General features: G+C 34.1%; 1 protein-coding gene across 5 annotated transcripts in view; it reads right to left on the bottom strand.

Annotated features, from left to right (window-relative positions):
- The window catches only part of LOC128202690 (protein mono-ADP-ribosyltransferase PARP12-like), a 32,693-nt gene extending 14,858 nt beyond the window's left edge, over window positions 1–17,835 (bottom strand). Inside the window, exons 1-8 of one of the 5 annotated variants that reach the window (XM_052903747.1) lie at window positions 13,415–14,369; window positions 12,618–12,955; window positions 12,146–12,344; window positions 8,289–8,404; window positions 6,434–6,563; window positions 5,160–5,244; window positions 2,049–2,221; window positions 1,076–1,250 (exon numbers count right to left, since the gene is read on the bottom strand). In XM_052903747.1, the coding sequence (XP_052759707.1) occupies window positions 1,076–1,250; window positions 2,049–2,221; window positions 5,160–5,244; window positions 6,434–6,563; window positions 8,289–8,404; window positions 12,146–12,344; window positions 12,618–12,909 (1,170 nt within the window). In that variant the 5' untranslated portion in view covers window positions 12,910–12,955; window positions 13,415–14,369. The other 4 variants (XM_052903746.1, XM_052903745.1, XM_052903748.1 and 1 more) reach the window with 4 other exon arrangements.
- Window positions 17,836–22,849: the final 5,014 nt, after the last annotated feature.

Genomic DNA, 22,849 nt, shown 5'->3' on the forward strand with positions numbered 1-22,849 from the left:
ATTGTTATTTTTCTTAAATTTTAACATTTAATAGAAAAATCTTAGTGTAGATTTTAAAATATACTCGCATTCACAGAAAATTCTACTTCCACTTGAAGCTTGCCATAAGAAGCTTTGAGTGAAAGAATTGCTTTCTGTGATTCACTCAGAGAATTCATCAAGTAGTTTCTGGCTTGTTTTTTATGCACCCTTACATGCAAAACTACAACCAGAATTTCTAAGTAAACAAATGCAAAACTACAACCAGAATTTCTATGTTAAAAATACAAAGGGTCATATTTGCATTATATGATATACAGAGTTATCTAACTTAAATAATAAAGTAGGTCAAGTGGTTGAGAACATACTGCAGAAGTTTCACTGCAATACATGAAGAATTTGCAGAAATGTTGACTTAAATGTTATATGCAAAACTTTTACAAGAATTTTAAGTCAAATAATAAAGGGCCATAATTTGCAGTATATGCAAAGTAGAATTATCTGCCTTGATTAATTAAGTAGGTTTGATTGTTGAGTACTGTTGTATTGAGTTTCAATGCAATACATCTACCTGGTAGTTTTTACTGAGATATTACTTTATGTGTGCTTACATTCAAAACCTTTACCAGAATTTATAAATTGAATAATAAAGGTCCAGAATTTTCTTTATAATCAAGATAGAATTATGTGACATGATCATTTAGTTTAAACTTATGTTTCTTACAAAGATTGTGAAACACGTTATTACAACATTATATTTATCATTCTTATTAGCATGATGTTACACAATAGTGTAGAATCAAGCCCTGGTTGCCTAGGTGAGAAGTGAGTGCACTAACCGGACATCCGTAGTTGATTAATTAAATAGGATGGTTAAAAACACTCGTGTTAAGTAAGTTCCAATGCATTACATATAAGTATTTGCTGAAATATCTCTTTAGATATCCTTTCTTGCAAAACTGTAACCAAGGTGCCGATGCTAGGGTGAGTAGAAAATCTCTCCTAATTCTTCGAATAGTCAAGCTTAAAATTACTCAGTCTTAAACATAGGCTACAAACATCAAGCATGAAACATAGAGCTTAAATGTACACCTACATCACCATATTTCTTCCAATCCCCCATCTGTCCCTTCCAAAACCACTCCCAACTGGTTGCTAGGGGCTGTGTATCCAAAATGGCCGATGTCTCCGTTGACAACCGAAAGAATGTCAGGTGCTTGTCTCCACCCTGTGCTTTCATGGTCTTGAACTTAAGTTGCACTGACACGCCACTGTGGTGGAAAACAATCAACATAAGATTGAGTAGTATTAAGATTAACTATATTTAACTAAAATATTTTGAATCAGATGTGTATCTCCGGAATGCACATCACAATTTTTCTAGTAATGGTCACAATGACCTTGGATCAACTGACCTAATTATCTATAGGTACTGATTATGACCAATGTGCACAATAATTATTGAAAACTGATTAATGGGCAAGTGCTATTTCAGGACATTTTGAGCCGAAATTCAGCCCCATTCCCCTCCTGAAATAGGTTGCTTTTAATGGGAAATGGCCAAGGAGTTCTGATTATTGTGTTTTCTCTTCAGTCACATGTATAGTCTGACAGTTTCATTTGAATATCATGAAAGTTTTTTGAGTTATGATAAAGGTTTAAAGGTTTTTACATAATAGTGCTGAAAACAACACTAAGGCTATAAAGAAACTTATAATTTTTTATTCTAAAGACAGGCTAGCTGATAAAATACAGCAAAAAAAAATGCTGGCTCCATATCCCAGGGATCCTAGCAGAAATACTCCAAGCCTTGCCAATATCGAGCCAAGCCGGAAGGCTTTCATAGAGATAAAATAATTAGGTCCTTTACATTCAAGTTCAAGCCAAGAAGAAATTGAGCCAAGCGATATTAAGCCAACAGGTTTCGACTAATCAGATAATTTCTTACTGTTAAAAAACTGTTTCTGTTCGATAATAACCATTTTTATTCTACAAAAATCTTCCATTTTAAATTAAAAGAAGGTGTAACATATAAATACAAGTTTGTCAAACTTAAGAGACCAACATACTCAATAAACAGAAAGTATTCATCGTTGGCTGGATCAACATATTGCAGTTCCATACAAATGTTTTCCTCGGGTTCAACTGTTTCCCAATTAGCACTGTCATCAAATCGGTAAATCCACTGGTACGGTAATTCACAGTGGTAATTGAAACATTGTGCCCCGTACGAGCATCGACTCTGCAATAAAACAAAGAAAACTCAACATTAGCATGTAAGAAACATTGGTGAAATTTGCTAGTATAGGACAGAATGTGTTAGCAGGGATGTATGCAATTTTGACATTGCACACCACAGACTGTACAAAAATAAATGGTTTGGTTAGAGTTACATCCTTTTCAAAAACAGGTAGGGTAGTTATGTTTTTTTTTGTTTTTTTTTTTACTGGGCTTTATATCAGAACGTTATTTCTATCATTGAAGAATGGTGTTAAGACTTCGTAATCTTCTGTATAAAACTTTAAAGGTTTTAAACTACATATTAAAACAAACAACAAGAGCTGTCACAGAGACAGCGCGCTCGACTATTCCGCCGCTTTTGGGTGTATGGATTGAAAAGTTTTGGCGAAACATGCATGGATCACTGTTAAATTAGATTTCAATGCAAAACATTATGTGCTGAGAAATTTACATAAATTTAATTTGAAACTAGAACTGTAAGCCAAAGGCTAACGAATACCCCCCAACCCTTCCCTGTGATATTCCAAAATGAAGGTGGACGGGTGAATTTGGCAGTCTGCCAACCCAATTTCTGTTTACCCACCCCCACCCCCCCACACATGAGTACCAAGGAAATAATACAGGTGTAAAAAATCACATATACAAAGGTTCACATAATGGTCATGGATATCCATGGATATCTGAAAGTTTGTTGTTTCTCTTATTTTCACCATAAAGGGGTCATGACTCCTGGCAGGATATTCCAAAATGAAGGTGGACGGGTGAATTTGGCAGTCTGCCAACCCAATTTCTGTTTACCCACCCCCACCCCCCCACACATGAGTACCAAGGAAATAATACAGGTGTAAAAAATCACATATACAAAGGTTCACATAATGGTCATGGATATCTGAAAGTTTGAGAAAAATATATTGAAAAATGACAAAGGAGTAGGCCACCAAAGCGAATATTACCCCACTCCCACCCACCTCAGGGGAGATAACAAACCTGTTTCTCTCATTTTCACCATAAAGGGGTCATGATGAAAAATGACAAAGGAGTAGGCCACCAAAGCGAATATTACCCCACTCCCACCCACCTCAGTGGAGATAACAAACCTGTTTCTCTCATTTTCACCATAAAGGGGTCATGACTCCTGACAGGATATTCCAAAATGAAGGTGGACGGGTGAATTTGACAGTCTGCCAACCCAATTTCTGTTTACCCACCCCCACCACCTCCCCCCCACACATGAGTACCAAGGAAATAATACAGGTGCACAAAATCACATATACAAAGGTTCACATCATGGTCATGGATAGCTGAAAGTTTGAGAAAAATATATTGAAAAATGACAAAGGAGTAGGCCACCAAAGCGAATATTGTAACAAATTTAAGGCCTGTATGCACCTAACTTCAGGACTTTTGATGGTCTTTTTAAGGACAAAATCAATTAAAGGTCTTTTTAAGGCCATGCAAACATTCTGATTAATACAGGTGCACCAAATCACATATTCAACAGTTCATATCATGGTCATTGACATCTGAAAGTTTGAAAAAGATTTATAGAAAAAATGAGAAAAAATGACCAAGGATTAGGCTAGACAAAGCTGTATAATTTTTGCCTATTTTAACTTATTCAGGGGCCATAATTGGAGACATGATCATGTGATTCCAACCACAATCACAGGGGCAAATGTTCTCACCATGGCTAAAAGTTTGAAAAAGATTCATTCAAAAATGACGAAGGAGTAGGACGAACAAAACTAATTTTACCCAATTTAACTCATTAAGGGGCCACAACTCCACTCAGGATCATGTGACTCCCACCAAATTCATGGAGGCAAAGGTTTACATCATGGCCATTAATATTTGAAAGTTTGAAAAAGATTTGCTCAATAGCTTCAAAGAAGAATCCTGGACAAAGCTAATTTTGCCCAATTTAACTCATTAAGGGGCCACAACTCCACTCAGGATCATGCGACTCTGACCAAATCCACTGAGGCACAGGTTTACATCATGGTCATTAATATTTGAAAGTTTGAAAAAGATTTGTTCAATAACGACAAAGATGAATCCCGGACAAAAAAAAAACGGACGGACAGACGGACAGACGGACAACCCGATTCCAGTATACCCCCCCCCCAAACTTTGTTTTGGGGGGTATAAATATTTGTGGTACACAAACTTTAAAGTAAATTCTAAGTCGTAAAAGGGGTATAATTTTGTCAAAATGCTTGATAGAGTTACCTCCTCCTGTGTACAGGTTGGGGGCATGATGGTAAACAAGTGTGCAGAGTTTCAAAGCCAGATGTCAATGGACTTTGGGGTGGTACGCAAACTTTAACATAAATTCTAAGTAGAAAAAGGGGCATTATTTTGTCAAAATGCTTGATAGAATTATCTCCTCCTGTGTAAAGGTCGGGGACATGATGGTGAACATGTGTGCAAAGTTTCAAAGCCATATGTCAATGGACTTTGAAAATATTTGAGGTGGTACAAAAACTCTTACAAAAACTTTAACATAAGTGGTTATGCCAACGCCGACGCTCGGGTGACTAGGATAGCTCTCCTTATTCTTCGAATAGTCGAGCTCATAAAAAAAATAATATCGATATTTTTATTTTTAACAACTAATTGTAAAAATGGTAGGGTCCGTGCCTATCGCAGGTAGGGTCAGGTTACCTGAAGCATATGTTGCTATTTTTTAGGGTCCCTCAAAGGCAGTTTTCATAGAAAATCTCAGTGCATTTGTTTTATCCAAAGGGGCACAATATAGGTTGAAGCTTTTTTATTAGTATCTTATATTTTTAGAATTATGGCCTAAGGTCACAGTTTTTGAACAACAGTAACAGAGACACCAACAATATGCCAATACTACAATAAATTATTTGAAAAGTAATGATGATTTCACGACTTATTTTCTTTCAAAAACAGATGTGCTAATAAAACACTCTTACCTTCAAGTGGTAAATACATATCTTCTTGTTAAGAATGTTGTCTGCTGCAGATTCTGACACCTTATCTGATTTCGGCTGCCTCATTCTGAAGACAAAAAACAACAATTCCATTTACATAAATAAGATCTCTGAGTCTCAAATTTTCACATGTTTGTTGTTATGACATTTTCTGAATGCAATGTTGTGTCAGCGACAAAAAAAGGAATTTATCTCTAAATATGTCCAAATATGAATTCTAAATTTGGTTAGAACAATCATATCCTTTAAAGGGGCTGTACTCTGTATGATGAAATAGCGAAAAAAAAAGAAATTGTCGAAAAATGACATAAACTTGGTATTGATGTGTACAATAAATTGAAACTTACTAACTGAAGTAATACATAGTATACAATTAATTTATTTTCGCAGTTTTTTTCGTATTCTTCCATTAAAAAAGATTACTACTAAGGTATGTCTACCTTGTAGAATTCATTCCTTATTCGTGATTGGCTGGTCGATGTTATCACGTGATATTACCAAGTTAGGTATATAGCTTAAATATTCCGACCATTTAGAGTGAGCCTCAGTAGCACAGTGGATACAACACTGGACAGCAATTTTGGCAACACCAGTTCGAACAGGGTCTCCGACTCGATTTTTTTTTACATTTTTTTTTTTACAATTATGATGTCAAAGAGTAAAACATTTAAACAAATAATTGTCCTGAGATTTGTTAGAGAAAAAAACTTTTTTGGTGCCAATCTGGTGTATAGTCCCTATTACCTGTTAAGATTATATCCCAGTCTTTGTCGTAACTGGACTGCCCGAAGCCCGGGACAAGTAAATACTGTTTCGGATAAGTCAAAATTCCCAGGTGGTTGCCCAAACGGGCAAGTGCATTTTTTCCGAAATTTAAATCCCTCAGTTTTCATAATTTCTTCAGGAACAATCCACATATCCTAAATGAACGTTCTAGATATTGGCTTTCACTTATTTAGGCATGAATTGGTGTAACAGCATTCTGTGTGCTCAGCATTTGTAGTATTCATATAAGCGTCTAAGCGTGTGCCCCACACTTGGGCGCTTATTAATTAACTACTTCTCTCGTTGGTTTTTTTTTTTATTTGTTTATTTATTTTTTTAATGATTTTGGGCAAGTAAAACTGTTTTTGGGCAAGTGGTTTTCTTCAATTACTTGCTCGAAAGGACAAGTGCTGAACAAAAATTAAGGTGTAGAATGATATCCTATGAAAACTCGTATTAGATACACAAAACTCCTTATGCATACAATGTACCTGCCAACAGGACTCGGGCTACCCCTACGGAAATTTAAAGGCATCCCTGGACTCGGAGATCGTATGGTTCTGGTTGGTGTCTTTGGAGTCGCAGACCTTGGGGTTCGTCTCCCAGGCGTGACAGCTGCGGCTAAAATATAAGAACATGGAACATACACTCCTTCTTCTGCATGGATATACTAAGTCAGAAGTTACAGAACAGGGTCTATGATCAAAAACAGTCTCAAGTCTGAATTCAGACTGAAGAGTTAAATCTGCAAATCTTCCGTTTCCTTATAACTTTCCTTCTGGTTGAGTTTCGATGATGAAATCTTCTGAATTTATTACTTTTTGAAACCGAACAATTATTTATATCATTTTTTGTAAAACAAATGGAGTAAAGATGATTCCTTGTAATTTAATATCTATATAGGTGCTTTTTTGAGTCCGAGTCTCAACTCGGACTTGAGACCACTGAGGTATAAAAACCTACCACTGCATTCAGTCTATTGGAAAATTTACATTTCAGTCGGTCCAATCAAAACACTCAGTTTCTTCTCTAAAAAAATAACTTAAAGCTGCACTCTCACAGTGTAGCTGATTTGACTTTTTAATTTTTTGTCTTGAAATGAGCCATTATTTGTGTAAATACATGTATGAGGAATCCAGTAAGATAAGACAGCTGACAACAGATCATATCTCAGTTTTGTGTATATTTACATCTGAATTTTGATGTTTATGGCTAAAAGCATTACTTTAAGGCTTTAAAGCTGCACTCTCACAGATATACCATTTTTACAACTTATTTTTTTTTTGTCTTGGAAAGAGCAAATTTTTCATATTTCCGTTCGAAAATTAATGTTTTATGCCTTAAACTGTTACTAATGGTTTAAGGAAAATGCATAAAACATCAATTTTTGAACTTAAATATTAATATTTGCAATCTATTTTTTGTCAGCAGTCTTATTTGACTAGTTTCAATTGATTTTCGCAAAAATTGGCTCTTTCCAAGACAAAAAATATAAAAAGTTGTCATAAAGTTCGATCTGTGTGAGTGCAGTTTTAAAAAGAATGGAATTTTTGGCAGTTTTCCAAACAATTGAGAGCTGCCCTTTTGTGAGTTATCTTATATTACCAAATTAAAAGCATTGATGGCAAAATAAAATGATTCTGAAACAACTTTTTAACAAATGTCAAAACTGACAATCTTTGAGAGTGCACCTTTAAATCTGAAGTTAAAGTGAATATGGCCCCATATCTATGAATAATGATCAAAGGCAGGCGGGTAGGAGCTGGGGCCGCAGGGGCCGCGCCCGCGGCCCCAATATTCTGGCTAGTAACGGCAATGGGGAATAAACAGGTCACCATGTCATGATTAAACCTGTGACCATCTAGCTAATTGGCTTGTGAATGGCGTGAAAACAGGCGGCAGATTATTAAAGACGGGTAAGTGGAAGAAGAGGCAATAAGACAGTAACTATTTGTATCGTTTTTGGATGTTTCAAAAACTGTAGTTGATTATAATAATGTGGCCCCAATGTCAATGTCCTTCCTACGCGCCTGCAAAGGTCTACTTTCACAATTCAAAAATGTTCGCAAATTCATTTTGTACACTTTCTCATTTCACCAAGATGCATACCGGTATATGATTCAGCCAGAGTAATGGGCCTTTAATACACATGTACTTGTTGGCAATGTGGACATGGTGTTCCAAGTTTTTAGTTAATATCTTAAAGCTGCACTGTAACAGATGGACCGTTTTGACAACTTTTTTTTATTTGTAAGTACAATACAATGTGCCTCAGCACCCAGTCTCTTTTCTGCAGCACCCTGTCCTTTTTAAAACCTGGCTAAAACATTATAAGAAATTTCATACCTCCGCCAATATATGCAGGAGACATTGGTGGTCTCCTAGAAGTGGCCACGCCCCCACTGTCCTGAATAGTCATGTCTGACATCGCTCGTATCAGTTTGCCTGGCGGTGGCCTGCCTCTGTTGAAAAAGAGAAATATTTTAGCAAGAAAGAGAAACATGGATGCAATTCTGTTTATTGTAAACTTAAAATATGTATATTTATAGTTTCATGTTCAAAGTATTTCATGTATGTGTAAACAATGAACTGGTCCTGGACAAGTATTATCTGTTGTTTGATAAACAAGAACTAAGAAATTTCTCAAAGAATTATGAAAAGCTTCTAAATGAGTTGTACTGATGATCCATTACATTCGCAAATCAATCTATTTTTTTTGAAACAACATTTTTTTCTATATTTACATTTCTTAGTTCAAGAAATGCAAACTTAATTTGAAGTTAATAATAATAATAAAAAAAAGAATGAAGTCAAAATGCACTTAGACTTAAGTATTTGTATAAGAATGAAAATAATTGATTTTTAATTGATCGTCAATCATTTTTCCTATCTCAGATTTTCTATCTAGTAATATGGTCCGATTCCCAACACCAACAGTGCTCCGGCCAGTATTTCAAAAGGGAAAGGTGCAAGATCAGAAAGGGCACTTTTGATGTGCATTGAATGAGCCTAAATGGGGCACTTGCAAGGGTCAATGTTCGATTCATAATGTGTCAAAACTAATAGTTTGTTATGAATACCTTAGCTGTTATCTTTACTTATAAAGCTGCACTCTCACAGATATACTGCTTTTAAAACTTTATTATTTTTTGTCTTGGAAAGAGCAAATTTTTGCGTAAATATCTGCAAACCAATGATCAAAGATTGCTGACAAAAAATCAGATCGCAGATTTTCATATTTCTGTTCAAAAATTAATGTTTTATGGCTTAAACCGTTACTAACGGTTTAAGGAAAAAGCATAAAACATCATTTCTTTTAACTTAACATAAAAAAATCTGCGGTCTAACATTTTGTCAGCAGTCTTATATAACTGGTTTACATGAAATTTCGCAAAAATTGGCTCGTTCCAAGACAAAAAATAAAAAAGTTGTCAAAACGTTCAATCTGTGAGAGTGCAGCTTTAAGTGTCAAAACTATGTATATTTATTATTTTTATCCTTATTTCTGAAGTAGACAGGGCACAGGCAGGTGTAGTAAAAAGGCAGCAAGATGCTGGAAAAGACCAGCCTGCTATTTAGCATAGCTGGAGCATTCTAGCACAACTGAGGCATTTCCGGTGAATTCAGGTGAATTCAGCCATGCTGGAAATCTCTATCTGGCACCTCCCATGCTAGATGAGTAAAGCACTATGATGCAATACCTTTTATTTCTTTTATTATATATATGCAAATAAGTAAGAATACTTATGATATTTCAAACAAGAGGGTCATGATGACCCTGGATCGCTCACCTGAGTAATTTGAGCTACATGTTTCAAATGTCAAACTTTCAAGCACCTTCATACATGTATGTAAAACTCTTTTAATTCTAAAACATGTGCAAAAGTAATAAATACTTCTTTTACTTTACATTTTAACTTTAATCAGAAAGCAAATGATATAACAACGACAAAATAAGCACAAGCAACACTGATCAGCCAGGAGGTAACATGCCCAGGTGTAAGAGGCCCTTTTATTTCACTGATGAAATAATTTAAAATCAAATCTGATCAACTAGGCATGAAAGGAATAAATATCAACTATTAATGTAAGAATGAATTTATGATTATTAAAATGAAATGTATAATAATCAAATAGGTTTTCATCAATGGCACATTTTTGATAAGGCTGGTCACTTTTCATTAAGTTAAATGGATGTTGCACTAATTAGTACGCCATTCAATATCTCTGTATGGTTCCATCAATATGCAAATATGAAAATAAAAGAGACCAAACAAAATTATTTTAATACATTTGAGAGAAGTCTATGCAAGGGTGCTTTATACCAAATTTGGTAAATATCCATCAAGAGGTTCACAAGAATAATCGTTTTTTACTCTATTTTTAGCTAAAAGGGGCCAAACAAAATTATGTGAACAAATTAAAGAGAGGTCCATGCAAGGACACTTCAAACCAAATTTGCTGAAGATCTATCAAGGGGTTCATGCGAAGAAAATGTCAAGTTTTTTTTACTAATTTTAGCTCTGGTGGCCCTTAAAAGGGGCCAAACAAAATTATTTGAAAAGACCTGACAGAGGCCCATGCTAGGATGCTTCAGACTTGAAGATCCATCAAGCAGTTAATAAGATCAAGTTGTTTAAAGGTTTTTCTATTTTTTGCTCTGGTGACCCCTAAAAGGGGCCAAACAAAACCATTTGAACAAAGTTGAGAGAGGACCATGTAAGGATGCTACATATCAAGTATGGAGTCATTCTGACCTTTACTTTCAGAGGAAAAGATATTTAAGTGACAAGACAATGTAAAAACAAATGACCCCTGAGCAAGGCCAATTTGACCCCGGGACAATAATTTGAATACATTTGGTGTAGGTCCACTAGGTAACACTATATACCAAATATGAAAGCTCTAGGTCTTATATTTTGGAGAAGAGGATTTTTAAAGTTTTATTATATAAGACTATATAAAAACAAATAACTTTCAGGGCGGGGCCAATTTTGACCCTGTGGCAATAATTTGAACAACTTTGATAGAGGTCCACAAGATGATGTTGTATACCAAATATCTAAGCTCCTGGACTTACGGTTCTGGAGAAGAATATTTTTAAAGATTTACTATATAACACTACGTAAAAACAAGGACCCCCTAGGCGGGGTCAATTTTGACCCTGTGGCAATAATTTGAACAAATCTGGTAGAGGTCCACTAGATGATGCTGTATACCAAATATCTAAGCCCTGGGCCTTACAGTTTCGGAGGAGAAGATTTTTAAAGATTTACTATATAACACTATGTAATAAAACTAGTGACCCCTGGGGCGGGCCATTTTTGACCCCAGGAGAATAATTTGAACAAATTTTGTAGAGGACCACTACATGATGACACATCCCAATTTTCAAAGTTCTAGGCCTTGTGGTTTTTGAGAAGAAGATTTTTAAAGTTTTCCCTATATAAGTCTATGTAAAACAAGTGACCCCCTGGGCGGGGCCATTTTTGACCCCAGGGGGATAGTTTTAACAATTTTCGTAGAGGACCACTAGATGATGCTATATACCAAATATTAAGGCTCTAGGCCTTGTTGTTTTGGAGAAGAAGATTTTTAAAGTTTTTCCTTTCTGTTGCCATGGCAACCAGAGTTCTGCATGGAATTCAATTCTTTGAACAATTTTCAAAAGGGACCACCCAAGGAACATTCCTGTGAAGTTTGGATGAAATTGGCTAAGCCGTTTATGAGGAGATGTCGTTTGAAGTAAAAGTTTACAGACGGACGGACGGACGACGGACAAATTGTGATCACAAAAGCTCACCTTGTCACTATGTGACAGGTGAGCTAAAAACAATTTCCATAAAAATTAACCTAACAAAAATAATGCTTCAAAACAAAACAAACTAACCCCTTAATGACGTTAAATTAAAGGAACTTCATGACATAAGTAGGGAATAAAATTACATGCGCGTCATGACATCAGTAAACATTATCGCACGCACCCTTAGTAATTATTCATTAAACGTAAATTAAGTTATGTTAGAAAAATTATCAATCATGTATGTCCGGTCCGGATAGAAAAATCTGACCCTCGGGCACGCTGTGTAGCCAGTAACTCAGCAAGCCTCATTACCTGGCAATGCAGGTGCCCTCGGGTCAGATTTTTGTATCCGGACCAGAAACACACGACAGATATTATTACTGTGGACCAATGTACAAACCTTGCAAACATCGGTTCAGGAGCAGATTCAACACTCCCCCAGTCACTCCCGTCATCTGACTGCATTATTTCTCTGAGTTCCGCTAACAACTCCTTTGGCGTTCTTTTTGTACTAATTCCATGCTTCTCCAAGATACTCCTTACTGTACCTTCAAGGATGTTATGGCTTCTCCTGCAGTGTTTTCCGAACCTACAAGTGCCTGTAAGGTAGTGTTTACATACATGCAGATGTGGGCATGGTTTTCCGGCTTCATCATTCCTACATCCTACCCCCACGTTGTAAAACTTACAGATCTTTGGAATGGTTGCAGCATTTCGGGTGTCGGAATGTTTCAGGAGATCTTTTACAAGAGACATTGGTAACTGATCCAGTAAGTGTTCTCTCAAAACTTCCATGTTGTGAGAAGTTGTTAAGTCGTGACCAAAATGACAAGAACTGAATTTGCAGTTTCCAGATAAAATAAAAAACTTACAAACATGTAAGCCTGTGCAGGATGGGATTTTTCCGGGACAAGTCTGTTTTGAACAATGCATTTCACATAACGTAACTTTGATAACAAGACGGACAAATAAAACTCCATCTTCAAACAACTCAAACTGATCGGCATAGTTTCTTAGAAGTAGTTCAAGTTGTTTTTTCTTCATGACTGATTTGAAGTAAGCATGCAAATCTGCCAATCCTATCACGTTGTTAGGTTGTGATGCCAGTAGTCCAATCACTCTGCGAACAATGTCATCCTGCACTTGGTTCATTTTCATCGCCATTTTTAAGCACTAAATATACATGTGTATGATGCAAAATTTCTGTGAGCTGAAAATAAGTAAATATTTTTTTTAAACAATTTAGCATACAAAGACCAAAATATTTGTGAATTTGGAGTAAGAAAAAAAGACTACATGATCTAACCTCATTATCTCAGTCATCGAAATTAGTCTTTTGGATAAACAAGCCCGGATTCTTATTCTAATGCTTGGCATCAAAATTTTGAACTTGCTATATAAAATCCAGAATTTGAGCAAGCCTGGAATGCATTTTACCCGTGTAGGGCACGCGGGCTTGTGCTAATTTCGACCACTGTTATCTTATTATCTAAGCTACATAAATTAAAATTGTAAATATACTTTATTGTTTAAATATACTTTATTGTTTAAGTATATATATATGAAATATATGTGTAATTGTACATATTCATTATTTTTTTGATCACAAGGAATTCAAAATGCTGATTTTTTTTCTTTCTTTTAAACAATATTATATATATAAGATTACTTCCTGTATTTAAATCAATATGGTTTTAAATTAACACAACATTGAAGAGAGAGATATCTTTAAAACCGTCTATTTGTAACAAACAACTTTTCTTCAAGAGATTTAATCTTAAAACTTTTGGTGCAGATAAAAAGCTTGATAGAGATATGAAACAGGAAGTACATTGCAAAAAATTACCGGGGTATAGAAATCTTCAAGTTTGATTACCGGTATAATACTGCATCTTTAGCTATTAAACTTATGCATATAATTTCATGATGCAAAATTATTGTGTGTTTTTTAATGATGATCCTCATAAGGCCAAGTTGTTTTTTTCCGGTTAAGGGTAACATCCTCCAAAATGAACACTATAAATAGGTATGGTGAGTATAGGACATTTTTATATTGATTTTTTAGGCAAAAATACTTCATGTCAAGATCATTTTCTTGCAAATAGATAGAGAATAATTGTTTGTTTCAGTGTACGATCATAAAACACTGTATTGTGTGGAATAAGAGAACGACATTAAATCTAGAAAAGCGATGTTAACTTTCACAAAACTTTTCACAACAATGTTGAGGATTTCACAACCTAAAGGTGCAAAGCCAAAGGTACTTTAGTGCCTTATTTTCAACTATATCAAATATCAAGTACCTTTGTTGGTGCGCGCAAAGGTACTTTGTGATTTTAGCAACAAGAACACTTCAACAAAGCTACTTTGTTGGTGCACGCACCAACAAGGGTACTTTGTACATTTAGCAATAAGAACAGTTCAAAAAAGCTACTTTGTTGCACCAAAAAAGCTACTTTACCCTTTTGAGGAACACAAACACTTCTAACAAAGCCACTTTGCAATTTTAAGCAATATGAACATGTCAACAAGGTAACTTTGTCAGAACTTGAGTATTGAGCCATTGGCACCAAGGTAAAATGTCAAAATGTTACCTATTTGACCTTTTCCACTCTCTAACTATGTTAGTAACTTGATCATTCATCATACAATATTAACCAAACATATGAGAGTTATGGCCCTATTTACCAAATTGACCTTGTTCCTTAACATAAATTATATCTATAGCTTTTCTCCATCAGATCCTTAATAAACTTACTCTGGAAACTCCTGATCAAGGTAAGGCCAGAGTTTTTTATTTTTCGTTTTACGGGAATTTTTTCAAAAATAAGCACCAGGAGGAGGGAATAAAAATAAGAAAAAGATGTCAAAATGAGCGTCGAGAAAAAAGAATAAAAATAAGATGGGTTTTCCATATTTTTTTCTTTTTTTTTGAATTTTTTTATGCAATGCATGTTTTGAAGTTGTGAACACTTGTTTTGTACTCCATACTGCCTGTTGTATAATAGTGTTGCGCCAAAGCAGTTAGAGGGCATCATTTTAAAAATAACAACTTCTTCAAATATATTTGTAGTGTCCATACTTTCAGAAAGTCCAAAAATTTTCAAGTGAAATTCTATCTAAGTTATATATTTCTTAACAAGAATGAATGCCAAAATGTTCCAAGTTCGTAGAAAATAAAATGACAGCCACAGCATAAATGTTATTCATTTTAAATCTTTGTAAAATTATCAAACATTTCGCCAAAAATCCAAAGTTATTAAAATTATTATTGAAAAATAAAAATGTGGCTTGTCTCAATGAAAACCTAAACAAGAATGCCATCTCCCAGCAATTTCCATGGATTTGTCCATAAACTGGCTGAAAATTCGCCGGGTCCTTTTCTGGCCGGTGTCTAAACAGAGCGGCCCATATTTAGCCAAGAAACGGCCAGAAAAAAGCCAACTTTCGACCTGACATTTGGCTGGTGGCCGAGAAATGACCAATCCCGCTGAAGCAGAAACAGCGGCAGCTATATTGGATATATATATAGAAAAAAAACGTTTAGTGAAAAAATCCAGACTTCCTTAAGCAGATTTAACATATAAATATTAACAATTCTCACTCAGGACCTAAATAATTGCAAATAACTGGTAATCAATTAAATGATGCAACAATAGTCTGTATTATAAAGGCAAAACAATCTGGCATTTTCACATGATGATAATTAAATCAATTCTGTATATATATATGTGCATGATTTTAATATGTGCTTCTACACTTTTGTTGTGTTTTTAATGGGTCACGGACATTACGGACCATGGACATTACGGACCAGATTTCGGGACATTACGGACCAGATTTAGGGACATTACGGACCATCTTCAGAAACTTACGGACCATGATTTATAATGTTATTAACATTATTTTTTTTAATTTATTCACTCCTTGGTCTTTAATTTGTTAATAAATACTTGAATATGAGTGAATTTCACAAAAATTTATATTGAACCATTGATCTATTCGAATTTCAAGGGATTTTTCACAGTTATATTGAAGATAATATTCATGTGTCATCATACTGAGCACTCATACAGTCAGTCTTCAAACTAAATCCACTTTAAAATTTCGTAAAAGGCAGCCATATTCCTTACAAGCGCTTAGATGATGATATTAAGCAAGTTTCAAGTTTTATTTTTCATCATGCCATATAATATGCATGTGATATCACAAAACAATGAAACATACTTCAGCTAACTTTAAAAGCAATAATCGCCGGGGTCCGCCATCTTGGAAACTGTGCGCAATAATTTTTTGTTGTTGTGAAATTAGCGTTAGGTTACACTAAATTTTATTTTCTATCGGAGATCGAAGAAACGGGCGACGGAAAAACTAAAAATAAAGTTAGGAATTTGAATCTTTTTCTTTTTTGGGTTTTGCAATATTTAGGTACGGCGCTCCCGTAAAAATAAAAATAAAAAAACTCTGGCCTAACTCCCAATTTTTGTTCAAGTAATCTTGTCCTCTCTCATAACTCCACAGGGCAATATCTCATTACCTCCTTAACATAGATCCCTAATATTTTTCATAAATTTCTTTATATTGCCTGTTATAACTTTATATGAAAATAGATATATATTGATTATGTAGTATTTAGAAGTTAAAGACAATATTACATACAAATTGGGGCATTTTTTTCTAAATAGTGCAATTGAATGACTTTTGTCTGTAATGTCCCAAAAAATGGTTTGTTTTGTCTGGTCCATAATGTCCGTACTGGGCAGTTGCCTAATTCGTTTAAAAAGCGTTTCTGCGACCGTGATCGATATAGAATGATCACAGTCTACGCAACAGACCTCCATAGCAACAAAAACAACACAAAAGTGCAGCTATTCGAGTATAACCCCAAAATAAATACCTCTAAACTTTCACTTTCCTAAATGTCAATATTAAGTCACGTGGGGGATGACTTCACACAGCGCGAGCTTTTATATTGAGGTTCGACAGGGTTATCTTTAAACACTAGACCTACTATACGATGTTTATGACTTATCGTCAATCACGAAATACAATGCCAATTACATGAAAAGTAAATAAATTGACGATGTCATTGTTTTGTGTTGTGCAGCATTTGATATGAAAATGAAGCAAAAATGAAGCAGATTCGTACTTTCAAAATTATGCAAATTCGGACAAATAAGTAGTTCGGATACGCCGAAAATACACATACAAATACTTCAGAGAAGTATAAAATTTATATACAGGTTAAACATTTAATACTTGATGTTCATTTGAGTAGCATTTAAATATTTGTATTGACTTAATAATGTTTACTTTGTTCTTTGAAAAAAATCCGAATATTTAGGCACTAAATGCAGGTTTTTGGACATCGTTTATGCCCTTATTTCGTACTGAATAATATATTATAATCAATTGTTTTTTCTTTTATTCTTTTTCCATTTTGGTTGATATAGTATCCAACATTTCTCTATTAAAATTTCATGCACTTATGTTCAGTAATTATGACAATATTTTAAGAAAACTTCAAAATTGATCCGGAATTAGGCAACTGCCCAGTAATTCCAGCTGTTTAAGGTCAATTTACTGGTTTTCGGGTTGAATATCAAGGCATTGTTTATTTGAGTGCTGGTAACAATTTTATAAAAATCATAATGTTCAAAACATCTCTTAAGTTGAATGATAAGTGTGCAAAAGTTTATCAAAATATTCCAATATTTAAGAAAATCGATGGGTAAGTAGATATTTCGGGATTATTGCGGGATAAAAATATATATATATATAGCCTTTTCTTTTACATTTCACATGCTGCCCAATACTGAAACGTTACTGAAAAAGAATTAATTGATTTCGAAAAACAACATGAAAACGAAAGTGAAAGTAGCTTATATTTTTGAAAAACAAAACAAAAACAAGCGTATACCGTATGAGCACAAGTTGACAATACACCAGCGTTCAATGCATGAGATATGATATGCCGTTATGAATGACAAAGTCAAATACACATAAACACCGTTATTTTTTAATAAATTTATTTTGTGTTTTCTTCAAAAATCTTACAATAATCTTACCTATAGGATTCGCAAACTCCAGGTTTAGTCAAAACGTCCACTATCAACAGCGGTAATTTCCCTTACCGAACCATATCAAGAGCAAGTAGTTATAAGTTGAATGTGTATTTTGATATTCATTTTTACGATTTTTAGTTCTTATGCTTTTTAATTTAGATAATTTTCTCTTAAATCTTATGCTGTTTTGGATTCCGAGTTGAGCTCATTATTTTGGAGTACACATATATGGTAAAAACAACTGATCAATGTGGTTAGTAAGTAGAGCTTAGATTATACATACGTTCCATCTACTCATACTAATAACCTAAAATATACTTGAAACAAATTTTGTGAAGAAATATTTTATGATTGCATGTATGACATGCAGTTTGTTACGTCAGAAATCTTCGAAGCATGTAATTTCTAAAAGCCAATGTCTCCAAATATTTTCTGTATCATTTGAAAGAGTGCTTGCCGGTTATAGTACGCTTACTTGACAAGATGTGGTATTGAAATACCAGAAAAGTTTCAGCTGGTATTTTGAAAAGAAATATTAATTATAACAATTAAATAACAAGGGCTATATAATGTGTATTTTTGATTGTTTAAAATTGATATTTCATTAAAATCTATCGAACACACGTACCTAACTACATGTACTTCAATTTTTTGTCAGCAAGTTTTATTTAGGTGTATCGATCTGGTCTATTAAAGTGACATTTTTATTCACAATCAAAACAAATACATGTATAAAAAAACATCGATTTTAACTAATAAACCTTTAACTACTAACTAAATAATGCATTTATAAAAACATTAATTACTGAAAAAAAGATTGTAACCGTGTATTTCATAGCGGAAAACGAAAAAATATTAAATGATTGGTGAATGCTAAAAGATTTATTGTGATCTAATTGAGTCTCATAAGATAGAAATGCCATGTTTCATGCACTTTTCTTTCAAATTATACCCGGTATCGGATGTTGTTGTTTTTAAATATTATTTAATGTGGTAAATCTTATGGCTACCAGACAAATCGGCCCCTTACCAAATCGGCCCCTAGCTCAAACGGTTACCTTTTCGGCCCCTTACCAAATCGTCCCCATCCCGTAGACGTTTCGGCCCCTGATTACCGAGACGTTTCGGCCCTCATTTTTATTTTATTCTTTTATTTGTAAATATAAGTAAAAGACATGTAATTTCATTTTTTTATTTTAATAGACAAAGCTATATACATGCATACAAAGGTATAGATAAAAATAGATTTAAAGAAAATATCTGTACACTTGAAAACATATTTTTATTTTATTTGTTTTATTTGTAAATATAAGTAAAAAACATGTAATTTCATTTTTTTTTTATTTTAATAGACAAAGCTATATACATGCATACAAAGGTATAGATAAAAATAGATTTAAAGAAAATATCTGTACACTTGAAAACATGATTAAAACTATTAATCTTATATTGAATACGTATGCAAAACCATACTGGGTTTAAAGGTGTTTTTAGACAGACGGTCTTATGGCGAATTGTCACATTCCACAGAGGTATCAGGCGTTGGAATTGTGACACTTTGTGTTTACAAGCTTATAAATACGTCTACAAGGTTTGTTCCGACTTTCCCAACTGCTAATACTCACACTTACAGAATAATACCAATTATCTCTTCGCACCTAAAACAGAATATTATTTCACTCTTTTATTACGGATATATTGTTTTACTCTTTTTAAAATGCATATTTGTTGTAGAATATCTGTAGAACTATCAAGTTGTCACTTGTTTGCAATTCATATCTAAAACAAACATTACTCAGGTATAATATGAAAAGGTAATGATTTCGGCGTTATATATAATGCAAGGTTCATGCTGCGTGGTACATACAACACACAAAAAAAGAATATGTACATCGCGCATGTCTGTAGGATCTACAGAATTATGTTTAAACACCCGTTTATGATACAATAAACATAACAAAGAAACATAGCAAAAAAATTATACTAGGGAATCACAAGTCAGACACATGTGTAATCGGGAATGATAGCAAAATAAAAACCACGAAAGCCAGTCCAGTGTCAATGACAACAGCTTTGATATACCTTTGGCAGTACGTGCATTTTAGTCTAAATAACATGAGTTATGGGAGTACTCGGCGGTAAACATAGCCATACCTGGAAAGTGTTATACATTTCTTTACGTGTTTTGTGTCTATAAAACATATTACTTGCACCTACATGTATCGCAGACTCGAGGCTGCCAACGGTCACATACACCGCATATAAACTTTCTTAGATTTTCTAACATTTTATATTAAAAATCAGGGTTAATAGTTACGTATTTAGATTTTAATTATATTTTTTATATCAGTCATATCAATGTTTGCATGCATATTTGTCTATTTGTCAATTTAAAGATGTTATTTACAAGGTTTTTACAGATCTCATTTACATTTATAAGACAAATTACAATGTTTTCCTTTAAACTCAAGACAAAAAATAAAATAAAATTACGGGGCCGAAATGTCTCTGTTGAAAATCACTGAGGGGCCGAAACGTCTCGAGTCATTTTAATTAAGGGGACGAAATGGCAGGGCCGAAACGTCTTAGGGGGCGATTTGGTAGTAGGCCGATTTGGTAAGGGGCCGATTTGTCTTGCTCCCAATCTTATTTGGGAGGAAGAGTGCACCTTTAAATATACATTCTTACGCAGTAGTAGGTGCTGCTATTGTCATGCCGGTGGCAGTTTGGCAGAGGTTTGGATTGTTAACAGTAGGAAGTGATTGACCCAATCATAAAAGCAAGGTTCCATGCATTTCTTTGTACGCTACTGTTTCTGATAATGTCTGTAAAATCTAGTAGCATTTTAATTACATGATAAATGATGAACTTCCTAGATATACTTTCCGAAGATTTTTTCTAGCATGCTAATGTAGAAATATGTATAATTTATAACGTTGTTTCACCAACTACACATTACTATATACCGTTATGCTTTTCTACTTTTCTTGTTTCACTTTTTCTTGTTTCTTTTATGCTTTCTGTCTACGGTCATTAAAGTATCTGAAACTAGTTATTTCGTACTCTTACCATTTCGTACCCTCCGATTTTTAGTAATTTCGTACCCTTTAGATAGTCATTTCGTACCCGAAAGTAGCTACCATTCCCACCCTTTCTCCTCTATGTTACTTCATTCAACCCTTCTTAACCTACTTTCGCTTCCCACTACTTCATACCATTTTACATGTACAAAAGAGCCACAATTTTAGCGGTATTCTGAATTTCAAAGACGGGGGCGACTGACAAGAATAACGCAAAACAAGGCCTGTGTTAATGTCTGTTAATACATGATAGTATCAGTATTGCATTGCCTCAAGTGGTTGATAATATTGTAAATTGTCATGACGTTTTGGCCAGCTTTCTTTCTAACATAAAATAATGAGTTGCCTCCCTTAGTTGCAAACTTGCCACGGATGGTATATTTTTAAGGTAACCACATTTGAGCGAAAAAAATCTCCTTACAATGGAATATTAGCTTTAAAGATTAATAAGCTAATTCACTCTTTAATATTGTTCTATCTAAAAATTACTAATTTGGTTCAAAACTCCTTTATCGCCTACATCAAAGACTTCTACTTTTTACTTTTTGTTTAGTTCTACATGTATTTTTTTTAATTGTACCGTTGTAGGTCGAAAACATAAGTTCTAAGATATGCTGCGAACGTTCACATACGTGTGCTGGATTTTTTTTAGCATGGAAATGTTTTTGAAATTTTTCTTGAATAACTTGAGAATCTTTGACTTGTTTTAAATAATGAATTTTCACAGGGAGAAAGTTCGAGTTCATTTAGAATAAGGTTAATGATTTACATGTATTTAAAGAACAAATATATGGGCTTAATCACAGGCATCTGGATCATTGTTTGTCACTTAAATGTTGTTTAAAACCATTTTGGGTACATACAATGAGATAAACAACACATCTGAAGATATTTAGTGTCTTTAATATATATACAAAAAAAGAAACAAGGTATGTAGCTCAAACTTACCTGATTTCACAGTAGAGTCCAGTTTTATGCAATTTTCTCAACCAACATATAAACAATCCATTTTTGAATAAGTGACATGGAAAGAAGAGTCAATTACCTTTAAAATGGTGTGCGATATGTTGGTATAACTATATTGTCTTTAGACAAGCAAGCATAATTCAATGTCCAATTCTCGTGTTTTTCTTTAGTCGGAAAGAGTACAGCAAATTCAAATCTTCAATTTTCCCCGTGTAAACAGTACTAATCACAGACCTATTGAAGTTATTTTATGCTTCAGTGTACAGATAAATTAATTCCATTCCATAATATCACGAACAGATAACATCACAATGTAAGAAACAACCGTATCAGTGTTTAAACTAAATCCTCTTTAAATTTCGTAGGCAGCCTGCCATTTTACCGACAAGCGCCCAGATGATGTCATTGACATGTACATTTAAAATCTTTGTACCGGCTTGAATGTGAGCCACACAAGCTTGGATGGATCAAATACTCTTCTTTGGAGGTTGATTAGAAACATCTGAGCGCTGTCAGGAAAATGTCCGCCTCAAACAAAATATTAAAGTGGATTTAATTTGAAGACTGATACGGTTGTTTCTTAAACTGTGGTGTTAGTCTTATTGTGATATTAAGGAATGGAATTAATTTATCTGTACTACACTGAAGCATAAAATAACTTCAATAGGACTGTGATTAGTACTGTTTACACGGGGAAAATTGAAGATTTGAATTTGCTGTACTCTTTCCGACTAAAGAAAAACACGAGAATTGGACATTGAATTATGCTTGTTTGTCTAAAGACAATATAGTTATACCAACATATCGCACACCATTTTAAAGGTAATTGACTCTTCGTTCCATGTCACTTATTTAAAAATGGATTGTTTATATGTTGGTTGAGAAATTTGCATAAAACTGGACTATACCTTGAAATCGGGTAAGTTTGAGTTACATAAGTGTTTCTTTTTTGTATATTAAAGACACTAAATATCCTCAGATGTGTTGTTTATC

Source organism: Mya arenaria, chromosome 9, assembly GCF_026914265.1.
Source record: "Mya arenaria isolate MELC-2E11 chromosome 9, ASM2691426v1".
Classification (NCBI taxonomy): Eukaryota; Metazoa; Mollusca; class Bivalvia; order Myida; family Myidae; genus Mya; species Mya arenaria.